The sequence below is a fragment of the Neoarius graeffei genome, chromosome 1 (assembly GCF_027579695.1).
Source record: "Neoarius graeffei isolate fNeoGra1 chromosome 1, fNeoGra1.pri, whole genome shotgun sequence".
In the NCBI taxonomy this organism is placed as follows: Eukaryota; Metazoa; Chordata; class Actinopteri; order Siluriformes; family Ariidae; genus Neoarius; species Neoarius graeffei.
In genome coordinates this window covers 56,517,294-56,542,050 of record NC_083569.1, presented here as the reverse complement: position 1 = coordinate 56,542,050, position 24,757 = coordinate 56,517,294, and the positions used below count along the sequence as shown (strand labels likewise).

At 41.6% G+C, this 24,757-nt stretch overlaps 1 protein-coding gene across 2 annotated transcripts in view; it reads right to left on the bottom strand.

Moving 5' to 3' along the window:
• Nucleotides 1-24,757, bottom strand: part of dhx15 (DEAH (Asp-Glu-Ala-His) box helicase 15) — an 80,070-nt gene that overhangs the window by 4,940 nt on the left and 50,373 nt on the right. For both annotated transcript variants that reach the window (XM_060935315.1, XM_060935306.1), the window contains exons 7-12: nucleotides 15,424-15,510; nucleotides 15,062-15,211; nucleotides 13,103-13,211; nucleotides 2,241-2,432; nucleotides 1,247-1,369; nucleotides 600-790 (exon numbers count right to left, since the gene is read on the bottom strand). In XM_060935315.1, coding sequence (XP_060791298.1) covers nucleotides 600-790; nucleotides 1,247-1,369; nucleotides 2,241-2,432; nucleotides 13,103-13,211; nucleotides 15,062-15,211; nucleotides 15,424-15,510 — 852 coding nt within the window. The remainder of the gene's footprint in view (nucleotides 1-599; nucleotides 791-1,246; nucleotides 1,370-2,240; nucleotides 2,433-13,102; nucleotides 13,212-15,061; nucleotides 15,212-15,423; nucleotides 15,511-24,757) is intronic.

The window sequence follows — 24,757 nt, the reverse complement described above, 5'->3', positions numbered from 1 at the left end:
CATCGCCAGGTCTCGCCTCATCTCCATGCTTTACTTGCAAACTTGAAGAGTGCGCTTTTTTTTTTGTTTACGTATTACGTAGATGTGCTTATTCCGTGTCAATTTGCGCATGCGGGACACTTTTGGGTCGTTTTCCGTTCATATTGGAGATCGCATACAAGTCTCATATAATTGGTAATGTGAACGACTTAACAAAAAAATCGGATTTCACAACAAATCGGATATGGGTCGTTTCAGGTTGCAGTCTGAACGTAGTGTAACTTTCTGGTTCTAAACATAAAATAGCAATGTTAAATAAATAAGTTTCTATTTAAACAATAAGCAGTTGAGTCGATTCATGAAGGACCATTTCTCTATGGCATGGCAACTCAAACGTCCCATTTGGCATGATTTAATTCATTACAACCTGGACTGCAACCCATAACACAACGCTTAACCAAATTTTTTTCAATATTATTTCAAACACTGATAGAAACAGGACTTCATTTTGGACGAGTGTTCAAAGCATACTAATCAGCAATCGGCTCCAATTTCACAAAGGTAATCCAACACTAGCCTCCGCTACCTGTTACGCTTATAACAACCACACACACACACACCTGCATGAAGAAGCCGGTGACCAGCGCACGGCGGATATTGATGTAGTAATCGCGACTGGTGAACTCGGTGCTACGCCGTGGCAGGTTGAAACGGTCCATGATGCGCGACAGCTGCTGCCGCACGTTATCTGCCGACATCAGTGAGCGGTAGTTCACAAAGTTATCATAGCACCATTGCACTGATTCATGGTCTGGGGGAAAACAGGCACAACAGTAATAATTAAGTACCTCATTCCACAGTGACCGAGAAGGTCTGAACAGTCACTGCTACCACTGTCAAAATGTCATGTCACGGTTCTGACACTGATGAATTGTGGAGATGTAGCTCTTGGCTGAAGGGCAGCCACTTATTCATTATGCTGACAAAACAAAGAATTAAATGACATGGCAGCATATTCAATTCATTCAATATTCATTCTTCCTATTTTATTCTTTATAATGTTTATGGAAGAGTCAGAAGGTTAAAAATTTCACTGTATAGAGTTTTGCCTTGCGGCGTTCGTATACGTCACAATGAAGCCTTGAATCCTGAATTAAATCTACAAACCAACTCTTTCCTTTACTATTTATTATACTGTTATTTTAAACTCCTTATAACAGGTTATGATATTTATAAAAGTTTCAATTAATGTTTGTGTGGTACATACTCTGTTTGAAGGCGTGGTAAACGTTGAGCAGGGTGAGGTGGTCTCCGTCGATGTGGGCAAACCTCATCTTGGCCTCATCAGCCGCCTTCTTGGCCTCGGTGGGACGCACAAAGCACTGTGGGACTAAACAAGGTTGGTATGGGCCCCAACATAGCCGCCCATAGGCATGAGTCACGCGTTCAAACAGGACACAAGGCTTAGTTGAGAGGCTAGAGCATGGCACAGGCTATGCTACACAGAGGGGGAGGGAGAGAGGGCACGCGCCACTTCTGTTTGCCTTAATGTGGGACGTTCCAGAGGCTGAGGCTGCAGCACATAAAGCACAGCTTCTTACAAACCTTACCGGAACCATCCCAATCAGGGCAAGTTAGTCTTTCACCAAAGAGGAGCGCAAAAGCACTCAAACTCGTCCTGTCTCTTCAGTATAATCAGCAAGACTTAATCTCTCAAAAAAAAAAGTAGAAAAAAATAAAAATAGAAAATCATCTCAATTTGGATCAAATGCTGAATTATGTTCAGACCCAAATAGAAACGGTTTATGCAGAATGCATGCAGGATTTACCAAGCAATGAAGCGCTCACCGAAAGCCTTTTTCTGTCTCATTTTCCCTGCTCTCCCCCACCCCTCCACTCAACACACCCTGAAATCATCTTACCAGGAACTGGACACGCTTACCATCTACATACTACAACAGCACACGGAATCCACAAATTATTTAGTGTTTTTCCTTCTGTGCAGATATTAGCCAGGACATGATTAAAATTACCCTGTACATTAAATGAGTAAACTAGCAAGTTGAGCAAATAGAATTGTGCTTTATTATAGTAGGTGTTATTCTTTCAGGAAGCAAAATGAGACTCTCCATAAACTAGCCAAAAACATACTAGAGCTCTTGTAGGTCTTTAGCAAAAATGACACCAAAATTTGTCCAAATGGGACAGGTGGAAAACAATAGCCACCAAATCAAACCCACACTGTGCTGAGTGTCCATTACCTGATAACATGGCAGTGATAGAGAGGATCTCGTTGGAGCAGTTGTATTCACAGCTGGCGATGACCATCTTAGCCAGCTGAGGGTCCAGAGGGAACTCTGCCATCATGGAGCCCAGCTCGGTCAAGTCTCCATCATCATTCAGCGCTGCCAGGTAGTTTAACAGCTCCAGAGCACGCATCAGAGTTTCAGGAGCTGGCAGGAATAAAGATCATAAAATAAAAACGTCCTGTGACTATCCAACGGCTTTGGTGATTCAGTTTTTCAAACTCTCTCTCACACACACCAATACATATCCACTTAACACCATCATAATATTTAACAACAGAATTACAAACGTTAGCTAATGTAGCCTTCTAATGGGTCACAGATAGCTGACAGCGTAGGAACTACAAATATATAGTCTGGCTAACGCGACTGCAAAGCTCTACGAGCTATTGGTCTGGCCAAGATATTAAGCCCAACCGTTTCCCAAAGTGCGTGCTTGACCCGCCTCCCTGAAATGCCTCAGTTTGCTACTGGTCGAAGCCAGAAAAGGCTGTGACGAAGCTTAAACCAATCACATCACTCTTTCCTCTGACGTATGCGACGCGACGGGGCTAAATGGTAGATTAAACTCTTACCGAAGCCGGTCGGGAGCAAGGCGAAAACGTCCTTCCTTTCAATAAATACCTCCAGGGCTGCTCTTTGCTCCGTTTTCAATGAGAACTTCCCGTTGAATGCTTTCAATACAGCATCTACCGCTGTGTTAAAGGCTCGCCGCTGCTCCATGTTCGTGATGTGAGTGAAGCGCTTCCGGCATAGATTCTGTAAACAATCTATGGCTTCCGGTCGCAGTTCTACTACGTCAGTGCCTTGAACACGCCTCTACCCAGGGCCGTTGGAGATGCTCAAAGTTGATTGGTTCCCGATTTTTCAGGAGCTTGGAAGAGCTGTAGATAGCTTGCCTGGCCAGACTAAGATAGCAACAGGCCCTCGTGTTGCGTCACGCTTAGGATGGGTGGGCCCAGGCTAACAAATATAGCAGACTAATTCCAATAGAGGAAGTTCTCTTAAACATCTTTTTCCTCATAACCATAACATCCTACTGCTTTAAGAAAAGCTTTTCCTCCCCCCTTTTCTTTTTTACTGCATTAAAGTGAATCAATTTTCACTGGTCACAACCATCTCGGTTGTTCGAATCTTTTTTTTTTTTTTAAATGTATTACTTACTAATTAATTACTAATAAAAACTGCACCAATTTGCAACCAAAATGCCACACAATCACCTGACAGTACTAAGGTATTACATGACCAGTAACACACCAGACTGAATCTGACACACACACACACAAACCAAAATTCAATTACTGACCTTTAGCTCTAGAGACGCAGAGCCTAAAAATCAGTTGCATGTTAAGTGAAAACTGGCAGTGGAAAAAGCAAGGGTCTACATACAGTCAGGAAAGATTTCATTTCTTAAAAAGGCAGGTGTTGGCTAGTTATTAAGACTTTGTCTTGATCGCTTCGACCAAACACTTTTTCCTCCTAAACATGGTGAAAGCATGCACGGTTATGTGCTGACTCAATTTTACCCAAGTTTCAAGGGTGGAAACCATGGCATGAAGTTAGGCGCAAAAATATAATCTAATCTGTACACCATGTGCCAGTATTGTAGTCGAATCACTTGAGTCCAGTCTTGAGTCCGAGAACAAGACTCCAACTGCGCCATTTGACGGTGGCTGTTTTAACACCATTAACATTAGTTTGTTCCTGAACATGACGTATGAACAGGTGAACGTGCATTCTCTTTGCCAGGGACTGCAAAGTATTCCGTCAGAGATGGTTGGGAGACGGATGTAAGCACAGAAGGTGTGTTTATTAAATACGAAGCGAAGACAGGTAAACAATCCACGGGTGGGTTTCCCGAAAGCCTCTTAAGGCCAAGAGTGTCTTTAATTACCTCCTAAGATCCATCGTCAAGCTAACATGGTTTTCCCGAACATCATCGCCCAATTAGTCCTTTAGGTGGTGTTTACATTAGACCGTATCCGTCTCGTTTTCGTCGCGGATGCACTGTCCGTTCACATTAAAACGCCGGGAAACGACTCCACAGGCGGAACAACTTGAATCCGCCAGGGCCCACGTATTCAATCCATTACGCATCTGATCCGGTGCTGTGTAAACATTGAGGAACGAGGACACGCTGTGCTGAGCTCTAGCTGACGTCGTCATTGGACAACGTCACTGTGACATCCACCTTCCTGATTCGCTGGCGTTGGTCATGCCACGTTGGTCATGTGACGCGACTGCTGAAAAACGGCGCGGACTTTCACTTCCTGCTATTTGTCCCGAATCACTGCTCGTGCGCTTCACTCGCGCGCTCTGTGAGCTGCGCAGGGCCGGAGTGCGCACCCTCCAGAGGGCACTCGCTGTTCAGGGCGGAGTGATTTGGAGCGCAGGATGCCTGCGGAGCCGAGCGTATCAGTGTATTGGCGTTGCTGTGTGCACGCGAATCGTTTTAAAAACGTTAATCTGATGATCCGCTGATACGGTCTAATGTAAACACCACCTTAGTTTGCGCCAAATTTACGAGAGACCTGGACCACTCGTTCAAAACAAAGAGCGACTCGCTCACAGGCGAATACACAGAATGCGCCTCTGAGGGACTCTCACAGTCAACGGGGGAAACTGGTGTTGAATCTGTTGCCGTGTTCAATTATTTTTCTTGTACACTGCAAGTATATAGAGTTAATTAGTAAATAAATATACAAAAAAAAACCCCACACTATTATATTTTTCAATAGGTTATGGAATCACGTATGGATATCAGAATGTCACATTGCTATCACCACATTTTAATTAAATTCAACTCCATAAGGCAAGTGATTCTCATTTAGTGTCATAAATGAGAAATTTCTGCACCTCTAACATTGTGAGTGAGAGACAGCACACGAGACAGGTTTTGATCTGTATGTACCTCAGGAGGTTGAACTTATTGATCTATTCAGCTCTCTCTCACTCATATACATCACACCAATGCATGTGCAATATTTACTTTCACTATTAGGTTAGTTTCTTACATAACTTACCTTATTTCTACTGTTACAACGCTAACCATCAAGGCACTGGTTTTTGCTTTTTCTATTCCCCTTAAGCCTAGGTCACAACCGGACGCATGATTTTTTGGCGTTTCCCCAAATCGCTGCGTTTTTTTTTTTGTGTTCATGGAGAAAGACGCACGTTGGCCGTAAGTTTGTCTTGCAACCTGAAAAAAAACGTAAGCGCCCGTAGAGTTTGACATGACAAAGAACCTCTGCGGCCAGTCTACGGCTCGAAAATCAGCACGTCACACGCGCGCCCGCCGTGTGTTTCTTGCGTTTTTTGCACGTAGACCGGCCGTAGGAGCACGTACGGCCAGTTGTGACCGAGGCTTTATGTAACTTACAGTATTTCTACTGCTGTTCTATTAGGCATTTATTTCTTGCACAGCTTTTATCGTGTACTCCCCCCAGCTTGTATTGTTGTATTTTAACTTGTACTGTATATTGTACTGTTATGGAGCAACTTCTGGCACAAGAATTTTATATATATGGGTCAATTCAACCTCCTTACGTACATACAGACTAAAACCTCTCTGCACACATGAACATAAGGGAGAACACACTGCCAGCCTGGCATTGTGGATAACAGTTGAAATAATCCTGACTATGTTTGAGCAACAGTGAAATGAGTGGGCATTTACTTAGTTATTTAGTTTATTATTTGCTCATTCTTTTGTGTGAACGTTTATTCATTTAATTAAAAAAAGGGGGAAATTAAATTATTAATTACCACATATATAATGTTTAATGACAACACAATATTTTAACGATGTAAACACTTTATATACGTCATTGTTTTTTGGTAAAAACCGCATGCAATGTGACCTCCTTGACTGGCTTTAACAACTATTAATGCCTATATTGGGGACGTGCACTGCAAAGAAGCTCTTCCTAATGTTGCTATCAAGACTCCTGATAAGGGAGTTCACGAAAACCACAGACAGAGACAACATTCATTGCTGAAGAGACTCAACTCTCTCTTTAGCCCTAAAGGGCAATATTATTGGGAAACCTACCCCAGAACGGCAGGCAAAATTGTAAAACAGGCAGCAGGTCGAGTGAGGGACAAACAGGCTATAGTAGACTCGGCAGAACCAAAGACAAGAAACAGGAAATCAGGGATGAGGAAACCAAACAAGGAAATAAGGCTCGGTAATGTGTCAGCAACGCAACTCAATACTTCGCAAAGCGCGTTTTCACAGTTTATATAGGTGCACTTAATCCTGTGCAGGTGTGAGTCGTTGACGACATGCTTGGTGCGCATCCTGTCCAGAGTCTATCTGATGCACGTGCTAAGGCATGCAGGTGTGACACTCTTGCATGAAATTAGTACAAAAATTTATTTATATATATATATATATATATATATATATATATATATATATATATATATATATATATATATATATATATATTATATACTATACACACACACACACACACACACACTGTGTGCACAATTATTAGGCAAGTGAGTACTCTGACCCTACCATTATTTCTATGCATGTTTTCCAACCGCAAGCTAGATACACTTGAATGCTAATTGGATTTAAGCATTCTCAGGTGGTATTTATTTGTGTAATGAGGGAGGGTGTGACCTAAAGTAATTAATACCCTATATTAAGGTGTGCATAATTATTAGGCAGCTTCTTTATCTCAGGCAAAATGGGCCAAAAAAGAGATTTAACAGACACTGAAAAGACAAAAATTGTAAAATGCCTATCAGAGGGATGCAGCACTCTTGAAATAGCTAAGCTATAGAAATGTGAGCACAAAACAATCAAACGTTTTGTTGCAAATAGTCAACAGGGTCGCAAAAAATGTGTGGAGAAGAAAAGACACAAATTAACCGCAAAAGACTTGAGAAGGATTAAACATGAAGCTACCAGGAACCCATTATCCTCCAGTGCCACAATATTCTAGAACTGCAACCGACCTGGAGTGTCCAGAAGGACAAGGTGTTCGGTGCTCAGAGACATGGCCAAGGTAAGGAAGGCTGAAACACGACCACCACTAAACAAGACTCACAAGTTGAAATGTCAAGATTGGGCCAAGAAATATCTGAAGACAGATTTTCCAAAGGTTTTATGGACAGATGAAATGAGAGTGACTCTGGATAGACCAGATGGATGGGCCCATAGCTGGATAACTAATGGACACAGGGCACTTTGACTCAGACACCAGCAAGGTGGTGGAAGGGTAATGGCATGGGCTGCTATTACAACCCCGATTCCAAAAAAGTTGGGACAAAGTACAAATTGTAAATAAAAACAGAATGCAATAATTTACAAATCTCAAAAACTGATATTGTATTCACAATAGAACATAGACAACATATCAAATGTCGAAAGTGAGACATTCTGAAATTTCATGCCAAATATTGGCTCATTTGAAATTTCATGACAGCAACACATCTCAAAAAAGTTGGGACAGGGGCAATAAGAGGCTGGAAAAGTTAAAGGTACAAAAAAGGAACAGCTGGAGGACCAAATTGCAACTCATTAGGTCAATTGGCAATAGGTCATTAACATGACCGGGTATAAAAAGAGCATCTTGGAGTGGCAGCGGCTCTCAGAAGTAAAGATGGGAAGAGGATCACCAATCCCCCTAATTCTGCACCGACAAATAGTGAAGCAATATCAGAAAGGAGTTCGACAGTGTAAAATTGCAAAGAGTTTGAACATATCATCATCTACAGTGCATAATATCGTCAAAAGATTCAGAGACTCTGGAAGAATCTCTGTGTGTAAGGGTCAAGGCCGGAAAACCATACTGGGTGCCCATGATCTTCGGGCCCTTAGACGGCACTGCATCACATATAGGCATGCTTCTGTATTGGAAATCACAAAATGGGCTCAGGAATATTTCCCGAGAACATTATCTGTGAACACAATTCACCGTGCCATCCGCCGTTGCCAGCTAAAACTCTATAGTTCAAAGAAGCCGCCGTATCTAAACATGATCCAGAAGCGCAGACGTCTTCTCTGGGCCAAGGCTCATTTAAAATGGACTGTGGCAAAGTGGAAAACTGTTCTGTGGTCAGACGAATCAAAATTTGAAGTTCTTTATGGAAATCAGGGATGCCGTGTCATTCGGACTAAAGAGGAGAAGGACGACCCAAGTTGTTATCAGCGCTCAGTTCAGAAGCCTGCATCTCTGATGGTATGGGGTTGCATTAGTGCGTGTGGCATGGGCAGCTTACACATCTGGAAAGACACCATCAATGCTGAAAGGTATATCCAGGTTCTACAGCAACATATGCTCCCATCCAGACGACGTCTCTTTCAGGGAAGACCTTGCATTTTCCAACATGACCAATGCCAAACCACATACTGCATCAATTACAGCATCATGGCTGCGTAGAAGAAGGATCCGGGTACTGAACTGGCCAGCCTGCAGTCCAGATCTTTCACCCATAGAAAACATTTGGCGCATCATAAAACGGAAGATACGACAAAAAAGACCTAAGACAGTTGAGCAACTAGAATCCTACATTAGACAAGAATGGGTTAACATTCCTATCCCTAAACTTGAGCAACTTGTCTCCTCAGTCCCCAGACGTTTACAGACTGTTGTAAAGAGAAAAGGGGATGTCTCACAGCGGTAAACATGGCCTTGTCCCAACTTTTTTGAGATGTGTTGTTGTCATGAAATTTAAAATCACCTAATTTTTCTCTTTAAATGATACATTTTCTCAGTTTAAACATTTGATGTCTCATCTATGTTCTATTCTGAATAAAATATGGAATTTTGAAACTTCCACATCATTGCATTCTGTTTTTATTTACAATTTGTACTTTGTCCCAACTTTTTTGGAATCGGGGTTGTATTAAGGATGAGCTAGTTTGACCATTTCAGGTTGAAGATGGACTTAACATCAACTCCCAAACCTACTGCCAGTTTCTAAAAGATACATTCTTCAAGCAGTGGTATGGGAAGAAGTCTGCATCATTCAAGAAGGCCATGATTGTTATGCAGAACAATGCACCATCACATGCACCCAAGTACTCCACTGCTTGGCGAGCCCACAAAGGCCTTAAAGATGACAAAGTAATGACATGGCCCCCTTCCTCACCTGACTTAAACCCTATTGAGTACTTGTGGCCCCTTCTTAAGCATGAGATTTACAGCGAGGGAAGACAATACACCACTCTGAATAGCATTTGGGAGGCCGTGGTTGCTCCTGCACAAAAAGTTGATCGTCAACAAATCAAAAAACCAACAGACTGGATGGAAGGCTCATGGCAGTTATTGAAAAGAAGGGTGGCTATATTGGTCACTGAATATTTTTGAAATGCTAGAAGTGTTTATTTGTTAATTCTGAGTTGTTTATTTGTTACACTGAAAATTAAAATAAACAAGTGAGATGGGAAACTTTAAGCTTTTCATTTAGTTACATAATAATTCTGCACACTAAATGTTGCCTAATAATTCTGCACACTTATATATTCCCCTGAGAAGGCCTAAACTCCCCTTTCCTTTGTTAATCATTCTGGTTTTAGGTTTATTAACAATTTGGATTGACTGAGAGCACTGTATTTGTTCAACGATAAAATTAATCATCAGGAATACAACTTGCCTAATAATTGTGCACACAGTGCGTGTATATATATCTTAAGCCAAATTATTATGGCATGTAACAAAAAATAAAGAAAAAAATCCAAGTCCTCGTCTCCAATTTACGAGTCTGAATGCAATTAATGCACAAGTCTGAGTCATCAGTGCTTAAATCCAAGTCGAGTCACAAGTCCTTAAAATTAGGCACGAGTCAGACTCTAGTACTACAAGCCTGCCATGTGCCCTCATCAGCAATAAACTAGCAACTGCTATACCACCAGGTGTGCCGATATGTTAACCCAAGGCCAAATTGAAAAGCGAATATAAAGCCGAAGCAGAGCACTCAGCAAATATCTGTAGGCACACAGTTCACTTTGGCGGTGTCAAACACTCTAAATTTCTCCAATTTAACAAAAGGAACCTTTGTTCCAGTGGAACAGAAAGATATCATAGAATTCATACACGATGTCAATAAGGTTTCAGGGTCAAAACATGACTGGGAATATTGTATTTATATTAAAACACTGACATTATCTGAACAAGAATAAAGAGTCTGAATTTTAGAAGAACAGCAAAGAGGCAAGAAGCCAGAAAGGCACCATAATGATCATCTAGCAATTTCATGGTTAAAAAGAATTCAGTTTCTAGAGATGTGGGTCCAAAATATTTGGGGGACGAAGAATAAGCAGAATCTTACATACATGGTTTAGACAGACAGACACTGAAGTGTAAAAGGAGTTTCTGGCTTACTTTCAGCCTAAAGGCAGACTAACTCACCAAGAACCCAGTGAGATTGATTGAACCCAGACAGAAAATGTTCAGTCACCCCAATTTCATGTCTGATTATATCATGAAGAATTAACAGCAGAGCTAGCAGCAAAGCTGTGCCAAAGGGGCAACCATCAATGCAGAGTCAGAAAAGTCAAATTTCTCAGAAAAGTACACCCATATCTGTGGAGGTATATTACACTGATGTGATTGGGTGTCTCACATTTCTCATCACTTTCGCTCAAGATATGGTTTCTACTAACGGTAAAAGAACATGACGCACTGGATAATACATTTAAAAAGCACCACACAGTATTCACGCAAATGTTTCAATACAAATTTCAGATCTTAAAAGCTGCACTCTGATTTGGGGAATCCTTGTGTCTGGTGGTGCCATTTCCTTTCAGAGCACCATTTAATTCACTTTATATAAGCAGTTACCAATTTGCTGCTGCAATTCAATTAAAAACAGGTAGTGAACCTTTTCAGACGATAGAATACTAGGCATGTCACAAATCACTCAATTCATGAGCTTGGGTTCACGATATTTCCAGGGGTGGGGGGAATAAATAAAATTTTTTTTTTTAAAAGCACAATTTTTTTTCTAATCATTTTGATGATTAAAAAAACCCACAACAATTAACATACATTTGTCAAGGTTGGAGTAAAATATTGCATATTAACTTTTTTTTTAAATAAAAAAAGTTAATACCAAATAGGACTTCTTTTAAAAATAAACTTATGAACATTTGTACTACCTCCATTCTTCTTCTTTTTTTTTTTTTTTTAAAGTTTTCAGCAGTCCGTAAAAAAGCTCTTGTTAAATATACACCCATCAGCCACAAAATTATGATGACTGAGAGGTGAAGTGAAGAACACTGATTTTTTTTTTCATCACAGTGCCACCTGTTAAAGGGGAACAGAGGGCAATACATAGAGTAAATATAACAATAAAACACACATTAACGAACCTTATTCAAGACTTACAAAAGTTTTTTGTTCTAAGGTTGGAAAGTTATAGTGTTTTGAAAGTAGCTCGAGCAAACTATTTCCGCAGTTTGAACAGCCCGCCATGATATTAATTTTATCCAATCAGAATGCACGTTCATTTCCTCTGCGTAACACTCATGACGTATGTATGTGCCCAGTTGCGTCGGCTCATTGAGGTTGGGAATAGCACGTGTGAATCGGAAAGTAGGATGAATTGTAAGTGATCGGCTACACAATGCCACAGTGTGTTGCTTTCGGGTGTAATAACAGGACCGATGGAAAGCATAACGATCCTCCAGACGCGTCTTTTCACTCGTTTCCGCTGAAAAACACCAAGCGAGTTCGAGCTTTCTTCTCTTCTTTCATCATCACCGGAGTCGAGAGTAACTCTGCTAGGTTCAAACTGGTACCCTTCTAAGCCATAGCCTGCTTGCAGTGTGTCTTGCGGGATCTCTTCGTATGATTCGACAGAGCTGTCGCTTTCACTTGATGCGCCCGACGCCATGATTACACGCTTCTCTCCTAGTGCAGTGGGTAGGGCTGACGTCACGGTCTTTTAAAAATGGCGACTCTTGTGCCGTTTAGCGTACCGACTATTATATTTACAATTACCAAGATATTTCGTTGTTTTCTAGTATATAAATTTGATAGAATACGTTACTTTGTCACATCAGCAACTGTATATATTATATTTGGTACCCCTTTAAGGAGTGGGCTATATTAGGCAGCAAGAGAAGTCAGTTCTTAAAGTTGATGTGTTGGAAGCAGGAAAAATGGGCAAGCCTAAGGATCCGAGTGACTTTGACGAGAGCCAAACTGTGATGGCTAGATGACTGGGTCTGAGCATCTCCAAAATGGCACATGCTGTGGGGCGTTCCTGGTGTGCAGTGGTTAGTACCTACCAAAAGCGGTCCAGGGAAAAACCACCGGTGAGCCGGCAACAGTCATGGGTGTCGAAGGCTCACTGATTTTCATGGGGCACGAAGGATAGCCCATATGGTCTAATCCCACAGAAGAGCTACTGTAGCACAAACTGCTAAAAAGTTAATGCTGGCTAAAACAGAAAGGTGTCAGCATTAACTTTTTTCAGCCATTTGTGCTACAGTCGCTTTTCTGTGGGATTGGTGTGTGCATTTTATGGCAGCGCTTTTGTTGAGACCTTAATTTCTCTCTTTTTCACACATGAACCAGGGAGTGCACATTGATTGCAGTATGCATTAATTTTCCATGACTATCAGGTTTTAACCTTTCCTGCTTTAAACCAGATCCAGGCATATAAACCTCTGGGTCTGTATTGGTAGCTGTCGAACCAATTTTCCGATTCCAAATTGCGTTTTCTTCATACCCCTTCAATTAAAATGTGAAAGCAGTCTTTTCTAATACTATTATTTTCAGAAAGGGAGTGCATTCATTACTTAGATAAATCATACTACTATCAATAAGTATTCTCTGAAATGTTTTACACACCTGGTGGGTCCATGAAGTCAAAATGCACCAAGTCATCAATACCCAGCTTCTTCAGCTGCAACACTACAGAACCCAGGTTGGATCTGAGAATCTCTGGGTACGTGTTATCCTTGTCGGAGCAGGAAGCGTGGAGAGAGAGAGAGAGAGAGAGAGAATGAATTAGTCAGGGTCTCCCATTAGGCACCAACACATTCTCATGTGTCAAGAGAGCAGAGACTGGCACATTTGAGGAGCTATTTAACATGTTTTAAAATTCACTTTGTCGCCCCATGTGACGGGGAAGAATTACCCTGTTTAAGAGGAAGAATGTTCACTTGGCCATTTGTCAGAACATCTTATTTTCAGTACAGTTAGTTATCAATTTAAGGCGGGGGAAAAAGAAATAGAGCCATCTGGCAAGACTAAGGACTTGGTCAGAGATCAAAGTAGTGATAATGAAACATATAATGGCTGCCTACACTGCATGTTCAAGATCTTCCTTTCAGAATATTGTAAATGATGACCAGCATAAACGCTAGCACGTACCATCAGGTTCACAAAAACATCACTCGGTTAATGATGGCCATTAAATGGTTAACCATTCCTTCTCAGCCATCATGTAATTACTACATTTAATTTAGTCTGAAAATAAAAATGCATTTTCTCAACAAAAGGCATATTTATCGAAAGGTACTGCTCATACATAAGGATTGCCACTTCATTAAGGTGGTGTTTACATTAGACCGTATCAGCGGATCAACGTTTTTAAAACGATTCGCGTGCACACAGCAACGCCAATACATGGATACGCTAATCACATGACTAATTAGACGGCACGTCACATGATCCCAGTGCATATCGGGCATGCGCAAGTCACTCACCACTTGCAAGTGGAAGGATGGCAAGCGAACACCTTCTCCAGCAGATAAACACACCTGGCTGTGATGTTCATGTTCTCACTGAAGGAGGTAAATAAGTTGAAATGTGTAAATAAACCTCAGTGCGGCTCAGCGCTTCCTCCTGCGCTCCAAACCGCCCTGAACAGCGAGTGCCCTCTGGAGGGTGTGCACTCCGGCCCTGCGCAGCTCACAGAGTGCGCGAGTGAAGCGCACGAGCAGTGATTCGGGACTGAGCCGCTGTGTGTGTGATCCCAACGCCAGCGAATCAGGAAGGTGGATGTCACAGTGACGTTGTCCAATGACGACGTCAGCTAGAGCTCAGCACTGCGTTTCCTTGTTCCTCAATGTTTACACAGCACCGGATCAGATACGAACTGGGTTGAATACGTGGGCCCTGGCGGATTCAAGTTGTTCCGACGAAACACGATACGGATACGGTCTAATGTAAACACCACCTAAGAAGCAATAGTTTCACCACAGTGAAGGTTTCAGTGTTTAAAATGCAAATGGCAATCAAATACATTCAATGAGCAGCCTATTGCATGTTATATTATATAAAGCAGTGGTCCATGAAACAAAGACAGGGGATCCATGATTTCTTTTTAAAATCATGTTGAGAGGTCACAACTCACCATTCAAGTTATATTTATTGAGTTTTTAGAGTTATCAGCATATACAAGCAGGCATTTGATTTGAATGGATTTAATCAAAAGCCAAACTCAAACAAATTTGTGCAAAGTTCAGCAAAAATTGGATTTTTTTGGGGGGGGACGACACACCTCTCAAATACAGAAAATTACTGTTCACATTTCCATAACAAAAATGTGACAAGCTAGATGTGTAATAAAATATATTGGTTCTGAGGGGATCTGTGGAATTCAATTTACAGATAAAAATGACCCTGGATGCAAAAAGTTTGCAAATCTCTGATCGAAAGAAAGAATAGAAAGACCAAGCAGCTGTGACATGAACAGGAACAAAAGCAATGGTAGCTTGGCTCCTTTTCAGTTAAATTTGCTTATGAGCATACAATTAAACATTAGGGTAATATTACGCGTACAAATGTAACAGTTTTATTTACCTGCATCTCAGTCTTGTACGCCTTCTCTGTGTAAAGGCGGAAGCATTTACCCGGTCGCGTACGCCCAGCTCTCCCCGCCCTCTGCTGAGCTGATGCTTTACTAATTGCAGTCACTAGCAGTGACTCCACTCTGATGCGCGGGTTATACACCTGTGCAAGATGGAGAGACACCAAACTGAAGACATGACAGACAGCAGGAGTCCCAATGCAATCCTTCAAACTGTGTCTGGACTATAACAGGCAGCAGAAGAACTAACTCGCTTCTACACCTCTACTGCCACTGGGTTTATCTGGGGATTTCACAGGCAGCAGAAACACATGGTGATATTAAACAAGGACAATGAGCACTTCAGGCAACTAACCTTTTGCTTGGCGAAGCCAGGATCGATTACAAACACCACACCGTCGATGGTCAGCGACGTCTCAGCAATGTTTGTCGACACCACTACCTGTAGGAGTGCAACACAGAAAAGACAAAACAGAGCTCTGAGCAATTTTTGCTAAATGCTTCCTGGGATTTACAGTGGTGCTTGAAAGTTTGTGAACCCTTTAGAATTTTCGATATTTCTGCATAAATAGGACCTAAAACAATCAGATTTTCACACAAGTCCTAAAAGTAGATAAAGAGAACCCAGTTAAACAAATGAGACAAAAATATTATACTTGGTCATTTATTTATTGAGGAGAATGATCCAATATTACATATCTGTGAGTGGCAAAAGTATGTGAACCTTTGCTTTCAGTATCTGGTGTGACCCCCTTGTGCAGCAATAACTGCAACTAAACATTTCCGGTAACTGTTGATCAGTCCTGCACGCCGGCTTGGAGGAATTTTAGCCCATTCCTCCGTACAGAACAGCTTCAACTCTGGGATGTTGGTGGGTTTCCTCACGTGAACTGCTCACTTCAGGTCCTTCCTCAACATTTTGATTGGATTAAGGTCAGGACTTTGACTTGGCCATTCCAAAACATTAACTTTATTCTTCTTTAACCATTCTTTGGTAGAATGACTTGTGTGCTTAGGGTCATTGTCTTGCTGCATGACCCACCTTCTCTTGAGATTCAGTTCATGGACAGATGTCCTGACATTTTCCTTTAGAATTCGCTGGTATAATTCAGAATTCATTGTTCCATCAATGATGGCAAGCCGTCCTGGCCCAGATGCAGCAAAACAGGCCCAAACCATGATACTACCACCACCATGTTTCACAGATGGGATGAGGTTCTTATGCTGGAGTGCAGTGTTTTCCTTTCTCCAAACATAACACTTCTCATTTAAACCAAAAAGTTCTATTTTGGTCTCATCCGTCCACAAAACATTTTTCCAAAAGCCTTCTGGCTTGTCCACGTTTAAATGAAAACAATTAAAAACACCTAATAGTACACATCTCTGTATGGTCTGTGTGTGTGTGTGTGTTGTGTGGGGCGGGTGTTGACAGGTGGTCCCTGAAATTTTTTTTTGGGACAAAGTGGCCCTTGGTCTGAAAAAGTTTGAGAAACACTGTTGTAAACAATCCTGAAAATGGCTGAGTGTCAAGCATTTGGGTGTAAAAATAAGGCCAATTGTTGGTTTTGTGAGACATGCTTTTGTTTGTTTTTATTCACTGTGAAAAGCGATATTTTTAGATGGCAAGAATCACGTTGCTATGACAACGGGATTGTTTACTAGCATCTGTGTCAGTACTGTGTGTGCATTATCTAGCCGAGCGAGACTTAAACTTCATAAAGGTGAAGTCTGTTGATTCAAATATTTTGCTGCTAGCAAAAAATCACAGTTACAGAAAATTTCTGATTAGATTTTTAGCGTTAGAAGCCTGTCGTCACATACATTACAACACAGTGAAGTTCTTTCTCCATTTAACCCACCTGAAGCAGTGAAAACACTCACACACAAAAGAGAGCGAGCGCGCAAACAAGCGCACATGCGAGACCTGGCAATTTTTTTTTTTGAATCGGAAGCCTTTTTTGATGGCTCCGAGTAATGAAGGGAAATGGTGTTCTAGGGTGCCGTTAATGTCACAGCCAGATATCCGATTTCATTGCAAATGGTTGTGGCCAGATAGACCTATTTTTAGCAATATTTTAGCTTCATAATTTATCCATTTAAAAGTTTTAGTTTTAATTAAAAATGTGCGGAGGATACATCAGGGAACTTGCCAGGATCAGCAAGCGGCGTTTATTTTTGGGTTTTGTTTAAGGCAGAGTCAGTGTTTTATATTTATAAGCCATTCATTAGTAAATCATGCAGTAATGCGTCAACTTCTACATATTTAAAATCACTTGTATTCAACTTCTGGAAACTTTAAGAATATAGATTAGCTCTTAAATACTGGTTAATACATGGTCAGTTTCTTAAGAATTTTATAAAAAAAAAAAAATTCCAACCCACAAAAAGGTCAAACTCAGGGATTAGATAAAAATCACACTGGCCCGCCAGCATCTAAAAAGATGGCAGCACTTTTACCACTGCTGATGTTTAAATGCCACCCCCCCATGTAAAACCATCAAGTTTCACCTAACCTCAGACCCCCCCCAGTCACTCTAAGGGCCTCTGCATGCTCTTGCGACAAGGCTTTCGCAGACAGCTTTTCGCAGACAGTTGTAATTTATCGTTGAGCGGGGAGTAATAGGCGTGCGCGATGTTATTCACCGCCACAATGCAAGGTGGTGCGAAGTCGTGAAATCGCTAGGAGTAGTTGGTGGGTGTGGTTAGTGGAGTGTTTATCATCCGGTTACTTATAATGACTAGAACTGGAGTCGTATAGATGTACGTACTTCCTCGATCAACCGCTCTTCATGCTGCTCCATCTTCGCTCGTGTTTTTAAAAATGGCGGTCGTGAAAACAAACCAAACCGGGAAAGTAGGGAAGCGGAAGTGCGTGTACAGCGGATGTAGAGTGGACCAATCAGAGCCCTCTTGTCTGCGACGCTGTCTGCGACGCTTCTGTGGTGGTCACAATTTTTGGGAGGTGCGCGCAGAGCGTCTGCGAAGGGGGGGGGCTACACAGACGCCATCTGCGAGGGCTGGGTTGTCAGCATAAATTGGCCTTAAAAGCAGGCTGAGGAGTTGTGACGACCTCCCATGACCTGCCCGCGCACACGTTACTGCTCCCGTTTTTGGCGGGAAAACATGTCCAGGCACAGCTTGGTGCCGTCTCTCACTGAAGCTGCCCACCTCCAACATTTTCAATTATTCATGGCACATCAGAGCCGGTTTATACGCCTGCATTTCAGCATGATTGTGTATTTGCATCATGACACGGAGAGGATGTTTATGGGTAAGCAGACAGCACAAGTTTTTGATAAGCCCACTTTTAACCCCACCACATGAAAGTGCAATACATTTCAAGTTGTACGCACATCATCTCATGAGCAAACTGACGAAAGTGCTTTCTCTACACCTGCTTTCAGTTTCTCAGGGGTTTCTGTAATAAAATGTCTCTGCTGTAATAAAACTCTTGCATCCAGACGGCTACAAATTAACAGCACGGGCGAATTTCTATGAGGTTTCTTTTCCTGTATTTCATGCGAGGAGTTACGAATCATGAATAAATTCATGAACTGATTTCCAGAAAACCACAACATAATACTGAGGCACCTGTGAAAATTAAATGTAAGGCTTTATAACGGCTGGGGCGGTCATGATAAAAGCTGATTTAATTGGCCTGCAGGAGCCTACACTTTTTTTTTTTTCCTTCTTCTAACGTACTCCCAAGAAAGACACAATGTAGGTGATGTAAACCAGAAAAACTTCATTTTAAAAGAATTTAAACTATTCGTTTCATGATGGCAAGAATTGTGGATTTAAAATACTAGCAAAACTGCTTCAGAGATGTTTCCAATGTAAAATTGTCCTCGTTTCTATTTAGTAATGCAGGGTTGTTGTTTTTTTTTTTTTTTTGGCACAGTCGCCATTACTGCCCCCCACACACACAAAAAAAAAATAGTAAATATTTCCAATTAAAAAATAAAAAATTGCTGTACTTCCTATGAATACCATTTTGGTCCATGAACACTGCCCCCTAGTATACACACTCGATGAAAAGTGATGGTAGACGATGTTGAAATGAAGTGTCTAAAGCTTGGTTTCTACTTCTGTGACTCTGTATCCGCACTCGCATCCATTCAATCAAGCACTTGGTTTAAGAGTATATGCAGGCCTCCTGCGTGCAGTATAGCAGCATACCGAGCTGGAGACTGCTGGCATCTTTAATATGGCAAGACAACAAAGCATCTGTTCACGAGGAGAAAGAAAGCCCTGAGAAGAGGCTGGCAGTAGCAGGGATTTGAGATATAAATTGCTTCAGAGAAGCCTGGCACATCGGACAAACAAAGTAACACAGAGGTAGATGATTCATGCACACCGAGGTGTTCACAGCATGCATATCTCAATGTGGCGCAAAACAAAAACAGGCCAAATTAAAATCCGTCACACTGACTAACAGGGGGATGGCTCCTAAACTTCACAAAGTTGGAGCCCTAATTAAATGAAAATATAAAAAACATTCTCCAAGACGACAAAGTAGGTGTTTGGAGGCCAAACCCAAAATCAAAGCTAAACCAGCTTCAGCTTTCTAAAAGGGGAAAAACAAAAAACAAAAAAATAAATAAATAAAAAACGCAACTTTAAATCTGCAACACACAGCTTACAGAGTGGAAAGCTCGGCGGATTAGTTGTCAGATTTACACCCAGCCGATCAAGGTTATAAAGGCAGCTGCAACATTTATTTTCTTCTCAAATTTAATAGAAAGCAAACACATACAGTGAAAAGAGCAAATAAGGGGCCAAGAAGGAAAAAAAAAAAATAAGTGTCTGGGGGCTGTGAAGTTCAGTTTTATGGTACTGAAGGCAGATGTATCCATGAGGAATGACAGCTGAATCGCAATAGAGAAATCAAATGTGTCACATCACCCTGTAGGTCTCTCCGTCAGCATTTATACAAACGTTAGGAGAAACGGGTGTGTACAGGAGGACAAGGGAGAGAGACAGAGTAGCATCTCCTCACACGCAAGCTTGCCCTGCTGGAAGATGTTCCTGTTCCCTAAGATTGCTGATGCATTTCAGGCTGCACTGGATTCGTCTCACAGAACGACTGCTAACGTGGACTTGCCTTCTGAAACCGGTGCAGCCGTGACATCATTTTCATTGGCTGAATGAATCATCTGGACAAAACAATGATGCACGTAATAAGTGATCAACGACGAGGACTTTGTTACTGGAGGACAAAACGATGACCAGAAGCAATAAAGCATGTTCATAACCGTCCACTGGAGCATTTCCTTAGTTTGAGAGAGGGGGAGAAAAGAAAAAAAAAAAAGCCTCATCTACCTTAAAATATTCCAGAGAGGTAGACATGGAAATTAAATAAAAGGTGGCTGCATCGGCATAAATTACACATCAAAGGCAACTGAATTATTACACACCCTGATTCACAATCCTTGACCCATAGGGGGTAGAGAAATTGCATCTTCATGGATTCGATGATCCACATACAAAAGGTCTGGAACAAACGCGGCTCAGGCTGAGCACATAAGGCCAAGATGTGCGATATCGTACTTGAGTGGCTTCAATCTAAATGTTCCAAAATTCTCCAGATCAGCTCCTCTGCCCTATCCAACCCTCCATCAATCTTAGGGGGAGGGGGGTAACTTTAAAAAAAATGACTGTGGCAACCTTTCAGGTCTTTCCAACCCACAACCAGGATACCAAAAAAAGTTAAGACGACGAACACTGAGCACAAACTAAACTAAAATTAAAAATAAAATAGAAATCTATGTAAGGGTCCCCTGGCTTATCACATCACCATTAGAAGTACAACCTGCTCATCATACATACACTATATGACCAAAGGTTTGTGGACACCTGACCACCATGCTTATTTGAGAGCGTGTGTAAAATGCCATCACACGTGGCTCTTAGGGAAGGAAAGAAGAGGGTGTGACCAGACCTCCATCAAGTGTTGCGAACACATTAACTTATGCTGCGTTCACACTTATACCGGTACGAAAGTAGTATAACTGTATCGATACAAAGTATACCGGTACAGTTTAGTGCATCTGTCCACACTAGCGAGAAATGTTTGCGGTTTTCTTTCACGGTAGTTGAAATGCGCGTGCGCGAAATGTTTCCGTGGTTACCGAGTAACTTCCTTCCAAGAATATATGGTGGATGAAACAACGTGTGTGTGCTTTTTGTTGTCAATGTACAGTCTGTATTTCTGGTGGTCATTTATTCAGTCGAATCGTATAAAACGCGCGAGGCAGTTGAGAAAGAAACAAACGAATCTCCGTTCATCACTATTTTATTCAGCGAAGACATCGATTGAGGTGTGTGACTTTGCGCATTATATTTGTATCGATACAGAGCCGCTTCATCTGTCCACACTACAGCGAAGCGCTACAGTACCGATACTGTACCGGTACGAAACTCATACATTTGTGGGTTTCGTACCGATACAGTTATACCGCTACAGTACCGGTATAGTTGCTAGTGTGGACAGGTGTTGCGGTACGAAAGTAGTTTTGTATCGGTGCAAAATCCCTAGTGTGGACCAGCGCTCGAAACTAACGGTGTCCCGATGTCCCGGGGACCATAAAAAATGTCATCGGGACACAAAATTATCATATCTGGGACAATCCCGGGACAATGGAAAAAAATAGATCTAGAAAAAAAGTTCTACATTAATATTATTTACAAAGCCGTAACACATACGTAGACGTTCACCTAATTTGTCAATTTTAATTTTAAAACGTTAACAGCGAAAAATACATAGTAGCTACACTTTCGATGCACCTGCATCCGGAGGCTACAGAGCAGCGCATTCTGTTCTAGAATCTTCGGCCGGAGTCCGCATTATATGGACTTGGAATGGAATTGCTACCGCACACGCTGCGCCGACTCTTCCCAGAACAAAAATGCTGAAGTGGTTGAAGCGGACCGACCGCGGGGAAGAAACTGAAAGCCCAGACATAACGTCTCCGGGACCTTCAGGATCCAAAGTGTCATTGCCTGGTCTGCAGGCAACGCTAGCAACTGAATGAACTTAATGAACACTGTTAGACACGTTATAAAATACAACAGGAATGATGTGGATGATATTGACGGAAGATACCGTTCAACAGAATAAGTGCGTTTTCTTGGTGTCTTTCTAGTTCAGAAAGTTTAGTCAGTCAGCAGCACAACTAGGCTTGGACCTGCCACTATGTTGATGTTCCACCCACGTTTCGGCAGCGAAAGTTCATAAAATGGATAACGGAAAGTTCATAAAAATGGGAAAGTTCATAAAAATGGATAACGGTAATGGATAACGGAAAGTTCATAAAAATGGATAACGGTAATGGATAACGGAAAGTTCATAAAAATGGATAACGGTAATGGATAACGGAAAGTTCATAAAAATGGATAACGGTAATGGATAACGGAAAGTTCAAAAAAATGGATAACGGTCTCATCTCATCTCATTATCTGTAGCTGCTTTATCCTGTTCTACAGGGTCGCAGGCAAGCTGGAGCCTATCCCAGCTGACTACGGGCGAAAGGCGGGGTACACCCTGGACAAGTCGCCAGGTCATCACAGGGCTATGGATAACAGTAATGGTGAAAATTATAAGTTGGCCTTATAAGTGCCAACAGATATTCAAGGTATAAGTAGATGAAATGAACATAAAAGGGGTCTTATTTTCAACTAAAGTGTACTGCAGATGTAGGGAGTTGAAACATTTTCTGAATGAGCTAGTTGGCCCCTTTAAATAAACGGGTATCTATTCATACAGTGAGATCGCCAAAGTTTAATAAACTGAAAATGCAATAACTGTAATTTTGAAGTAGATGATGTATAGGACATGTGTCGCTTGTGTCTTGTGACTTATTGTAAAAATGATATAAAGGGTTCAAAATCGCATAGTTACAAATATAATAGTAACTTCATATGATGGGCGGCACGGTGGTGTAGTGGTTAGCGCTGTCGCCTCACAGCAAGAAGGTCCTGGGTTCGAGCCCCGGGGCCGGCGAGGGCCTTTCTGTGCGGAGTTTGCATGTTCTCCCCGTGTCCGCGTGGGTTTCCTCCGGGTGCTCCGGTTTCCCCCACAGTCCAAAGACATGCAGGTTAGGTTAACTGGTGACTCTAAATTGACCGTAGGTGTGAATGTGAGTGTGAATGGTTGTCTGTGATAGGCTCCAGCTTGCCTGCGACCCTGTAGAACAGGATAAAGCGGCTACAGATAATGAGATGATATATATATATATATATATATATATATATATATATATATATATATATATATATATAAATATATATATATATATATATATATATATATATATATATTAAAAAAAAAAAAAAAAAAAAAAAAAAAATATATATATATATATAAAAAAAATAAATTTATTTTCCTTAATCCGCACTATTTTGATAAAAAAATACAGCAGGGCAAGCATGGCAGCAGACATTTTGATTCAAGAGAAAATTACCCAGAATTCCGTGCACTGGGGGTCTGAGGGCTCTAGAGGACCTGGTGTGAACAGAAAGAGGACTGAGGCCCCATCAAAGCTTAACTGGACCAGAAAGAGAACCCAGTCCTCTTTGTAATAAATTCACAGTGTGAACACAAAAAGAACCAAGTTCTTTTTCTGTTGGTCCACTTTTTGGTCCACTTAAAGAGGACCGAGTCTGGTTCCTTTAAAGGGGACCAGGTGTGAAAACACCCTATGGAACCCGGTTTATACACTCATGCTAAAACGTACTTGGGCTCCTTAGTTCCAGTGAATGGAAATTGTAATGCTACAGCCTACAAAGACATTCTATACAACTGTATTCTTCTAACTTTGCAGCAACAGTTGTGTAGAAACAGATACAGACGTAATGGTCAGGGTTCCAAATGTTTTTGGCCCTATACTGCAAATGGAAGCAGTCAGTCAGTCACACTGACTCGTTACATTCACGCAGCAAAGAACAGTCGGTTGGCTCCAAACTGTCTGTCCCAGAACTGAACTAAGCAGCCTTTTCATCAGTAATATCATTAGGGTGTCATAGGGGCGTGTTACTTCTGGGTTATTAGCCAGTAAGAGAGGCAGAGACATGGTCTAATTCAAGCCATCCTTCACTGACATCACCAGGGAAAGTGCCATGCTGACAAATTAAACCCAATTTAAATTTGAGACTGTGTGCCACACGTTGGGCCAAACAGCATGGCTACAATGAGGAAAAAATGGAGTGTGACAAATAACCCATGTTAAAAATAAATAAATGAGCAAATGAATCGCACATACAACAAGCACTCATGTCCACATCCTTTTATCCCCCTCCCCCAACCAGTGACATTTCCACAAACCCCTGCGTATAATCCTTCTGGTGCTGATCTGCACAAATTTAGACTGTGTTCAAAAGGAACTATACACCAAACCCATAAAAATCTGTTGCATTTGGAACAGAACTGTTCACTAGGCTCCTTCACAGGTGCTCTACAGACAACATCCATACACTGTCTCCAACTCTCACCAAAGGGGGGCTGATTTGCATTGTGGGCAACGTATGCCAGAGGGCCTGACAAGTTGACATTTTAACAAGGTAATTTGAGCTCATCTCGATGCAACCAGGGACAGACGAGGTAGGATGCAGGAAAATAATACCTGAATGCCACAAGGCTAGTCAGACACCTTCAAGAAATCACCAGGGTGTGGGTGGAACTACTGTCATCC